The sequence below is a fragment of the Austrofundulus limnaeus genome, unplaced genomic scaffold (assembly GCF_001266775.1).
Source record: "Austrofundulus limnaeus strain Quisiro unplaced genomic scaffold, Austrofundulus_limnaeus-1.0 Scaffold904, whole genome shotgun sequence".
Taxonomy (NCBI): Eukaryota; Metazoa; Chordata; class Actinopteri; order Cyprinodontiformes; family Rivulidae; genus Austrofundulus; species Austrofundulus limnaeus.
The window spans coordinates 127,644-132,174 of NW_013953306.1; the positions used below are offsets into that span (position 1 = coordinate 127,644).

Consider the following 4,531-nt stretch of genomic DNA (forward strand, 5'->3'; position numbering starts at 1 on the left):
TGATTTGCAAATCATTTTACACAATATTTAAAGATGTTCAAAGCTGAGGTATGATTCAGATATTCTTTTGACAACTGTTCTTTTAATAGAAAAATTAATCAACTCTACCTAATCAATATTCTTTCAAACTGAAAATAAATGTGTATAAAAAGTATGAAAGCTCAACAGTTTAATGTTGAGTTTGTCAGAGCTTTTGTTTTTGCTCTAAATGTTGCTTTGGTGTGGTGGGGTCCTAATTATTTTAATTTCACATGTAATTGATATTTTATAAATGATATTTTATCACTAGTTGTTTTAAACCTCTGATCTCATCTTTAAATCAGATTTGAACCTTTTGGATATGCTGTTTGAGAACCTTTAATCTGTTCCAGTAAAATACTTTGAAGTTTGTGATTGTAAAGTGACAAAAAGTGAAGGTACTGTATGTTATTTTCAGAGACTGTAAAGCTGATTTGTTTAATCCTTTCAGAAAGTCAGTGTCTAACAGCAGTTGTGTGTTCTGCAGATGGAAGAGGAAGCCATGGCCTCCATGCTAGCAGATTTTAATCCCTGCCCACCTGATGATGAAGATGATGGCTCAGGACTAAACCGCTCCAGCACATCTCCACCTGAAGGGATGTGATTAGACTCACCATGACAAACGATGGAAAACTAACATGATCTATATTCTCCATGTTGAGTTACCTCATAAACTCATTAGTAATAATTCTGAACATTGGTTAAAACCTGGCTTATTTCATTGGTCAACCAGTTTAAACCAGTTTAAACCATGATTAAACCATTGGTGAACTCACCAATGGTTTAATCATGTTGGACATGTAGATGTGGAGTTGGACTGGGCTCCTTGAGTTTTTTGTCCTCACAAYCCAGTAAAGTGAAATAAGCAGCAACACTTTTCCTTAACATGGTGAGCTTCCTGAAAACCTTCAACTTCTTTTCTTGGTTCAGTTAGATGTCCACTTATGTGGAATGTGAATGCATCTTTATTGGTCTTTTGTTTTGTTATCAGTCATGAGCTTTCTTATTAAAACGAGTCAATATGCAGGCATGAGTAATGAGATTTATTTTCTGACAGCAACAATAGCTCCCTGCCACAGAAAGAAGGCTGCGGACAATAAGGTTTTACCATACCTGTCTGTGTAGATCAGGGCTTTGCAACCTTTACGATCAAAAGAGCCATTTAAGCTACTTGACGCGCTAATAAAATGTGTCCAGAGCCGCAAAGCAAGCTACAACTGTAATTATCAACTGATGGTCTGTGGGCCTTTTTGAGGCCTTTTTGGGAACTTTTACGGCCAGTGGAGGTGACATAAAACTAAAAAGTATATTGTGAATTTTATTACTTATTGTTATTTTTATACATCAGGACAAATGATATACAGTACTATATTCATTTAAACAAGAAAAATACCAAGTTTATACCAAATTTCATAAAAACTAGTACAACTGAACTTTTCAGGTTTTTATTTTTATTTTTTATTTATTTATTTTTTCAAAAAAAAATTTAAGTAGTCTTAATTCTTTAAAGGTAAGTCTGGTCGATTTAAAAGATCTTAGAAAGCAATTGGATTAAGTACACAACATGATAGCATGAGCTAATCAACACGTTTTACTTTTTGAAGTAGTAGTATCGATCACAAATTTGCATACAAATTGATTTCTGTTGTGGGTATAAAAACAAACAAAAAATATTACTGTTATGTTTGGCCACATTTTCAAAGAGCCACATGTGGCCCTCAGAGCCGCAGGTTGCAGACCCCTGTACTAGATGAATTCAACTTAAAGTAGTCAGTGAATGGACATCTACAAATAATTAACTTTTTGAGTCACCCATTGCAAAATGGCTACCACAGCTAATCAACAGCAATCACAAAAAGAACTAGAATTCTCAGGATTTTATAGATCCACTGCAATAACCTGCAATCTAAAATGATGTTATAAATTCTAGGTTATAGTCTGAATCTTCTCAAATTAAGTGAAATAATCTGCCAGTGCAGTAAGACAATTACACTTTGTAGACTTCTTTAAATAAGGGAAATTTCCAGGCTAAAAAGATTAATTATTAACAGCAACTTTCAAGTTAGAAGCTAGCTTTTGAGGCCATGATAACATGATGTTACCTTGTTACAACCTGCATCCAAGTAATATTCAGGAGCGATGCTCTACTGCTCATGATAATGCCTCATCTAAATCTCTCGTTGGACCAAAGAAGCATTTTTTATCAAATAACACTGGAGTTTTATTAACACATAATTATTCTGGACAGTTGAGCAAAAAAAACAGCTGGTATTACGATCAGATACGTCACACATCATTTGTTCCTTTTCACATAGACACTCATAAAATCCCTGATTAAAAATGGTGGAATCACTGGCCTCGGAGGATCAATTATTTAATTTGGTAGAAAAAAAGCAGATCACAGACATGGTACAAAACTAAAGTCATTTCAAATGACAACTTCCGGGCTTTAGGAAACACTACAAGAAATCAAGAAAAAAAGTGTCAGTCAGTAACAGTTATTTTTTTAGCCAAGAAGAGGGAAAAAATGATGGAATCACCCAGTAAATTTTACTTCCCAAAACTAACACCTGCATCAGATTAGATCTGCTTGTTAATCTGCATCCAGAAAGGAGTGATCACAGCTTGTTGCACCAAGTGGACTGACATGTATCATGGCTTCAACACCTGAGATGTCAATTGAAACAAAGGAGAGGATTATCAAACTCTTAAAAGAGGGTAAAACATCACGCAATGTTGCAAAAGATGTGGGCTGTTCACAGTCAACTGTTTCTAAAATCTGGACCAAATATAAACAGCATGGGAATGTTGTTAAAGGCAAACATACTGGTAGACCAAGGAAGACATCAAAGCATCAGGACAGAAAACTTAATGTCTCCAAAACAGAAAAYGCACAACAAAACAAATGAGGAATGAATGGGAGGAAACTGGAGTCCACRTCTGTGACCGAACTGTAAGAAACCGCCTAAAGGAAATGGGATTTATATACAGAAAAACTAAATGAAAACCATTAACATAAACAGRAGAAAAAAAAAAGGTTACAATGGGCTAAGGAGAGGCAATCGTGGACAGTGGATGATTGGATGAAAGTTATCTTCAGTGATGAGTCAAGAATCTGCATTGGACAAGGTGATGATGCTGGAACTGTTGATTGGTGTCGTTCCAACTGATTGATGGATTTATTTAAACAGGAAAAGATTAATAGAAATCAAGCCTGACTCAGCATAATTRCTGTTTTACAGCAGGTTSCTGTTCTGCAGAACATAAAACACTCAGAAATCCAACATCACAACACATTATTATACAATATAAGCACAAAAACAAGCATACCAAATTTCAAAAAGGCAGCATTTGCATAAAAGGATACCTAAATATGATCACAAAAAAGGTGTCCAGCAGATGGCAGACGAGTCTTTTTAAAGGGCTGGAGTGTTGAAATGAACTTTATGCTTTGAGGAATGTCATTCCATGCTTTAGTATAAACAGAAAAATGACCTCTGGCCGTAACAGTTTTTAAAAGTTGGTAATATCAGTTGTCCTTTTGTAACAGATCTAGTTAAACGACCACTTCCAGAATTTTATATATATATACACTTTATAAATTGATGAAATCAATGAGATTTCTATAGATGGCTGCCTGTATAGAACATGCAAATATCCACAGTCATTGATCTTATGGGGCTGCATGTCAGGAAAAGGCATTGGGGAGGTAACTGTCATTACATCTTCAATAAATACACAAACTTACATTGATATTTTGGACACTTTTCTTATCCCACCAATTGAACAGATGTTTGGGGATGATGAAATCATTTTTCAAGATTTTAATGCATCCTGCCATAGAGCAACAACTCTGAAAACCTTCCTTGAAAAAAGACACAGAAGGTCAATGTCATGGCCTGCAAATAGTCTGGATCTCAACCCAATTGAAAATCTTTGGTGGAAGTTGAAGAAAATGGTCCATGACAAGACTCCAACCTGCAAAGCTGACCTGGCAGCAGCAGTCAGAGGAAGTTGGARCCAGATTGATGAAGAGTGTTTGTCACTCATTAAGTCACCACGTTTTTCTTTTAGTGTTTCTTAAAGCCAGAAAGTTGCCATTTGAAATGACTTTAGTTTTGTGTCATGTCTGTTATCTGCTTTTTTCTACAAGATTAATGATAATGATGATGATGCATTTATTGTCATTGTACTGATCACAACAAAATTACATTTAAGAACACCCCGTTCAAGAGACACACAAGACAAACATGGGGGAACAGGTGATCAGGTCATTTGGCAACCAGCAGGGGTCGTGCTACCTTTAAAAAGCTTGGACAAACACAATAGGAGAGATGAATTTTAAAAAGTTGCTCTGATCTTATGTTTACTTAGCCTGGTAAAAACCAGACCCTTGTCCTTCACTTTGCTTCGTACGAGGAAGGGAAACTAGAATTGAGCAGAACTGTGTAGGAAGGCGAGGGCCAGGCTAATGTTTACTCAATCACAGAATCATATGCACAAAAAAACCACT

At 35.7% G+C, this 4,531-nt stretch overlaps 1 protein-coding gene across 1 annotated transcript in view; it reads left to right on the plus strand.

Annotated features, from left to right (window-relative positions):
• pelp1 (proline, glutamate and leucine rich protein 1) overlaps window positions 1-752 on the plus strand; it is a 29,152-nt gene extending 28,400 nt beyond the window's left edge. Inside the window, exon 19 of the mRNA XM_014029441.1 lies at window positions 506-752. Within this exon, the coding sequence (XP_013884895.1) occupies window positions 506-622 (117 nt within the window). The 3' untranslated portion in view covers window positions 623-752. The remainder of the gene's footprint in view (window positions 1-505) is intronic.
• Window positions 753-4,531: the final 3,779 nt, after the last annotated feature.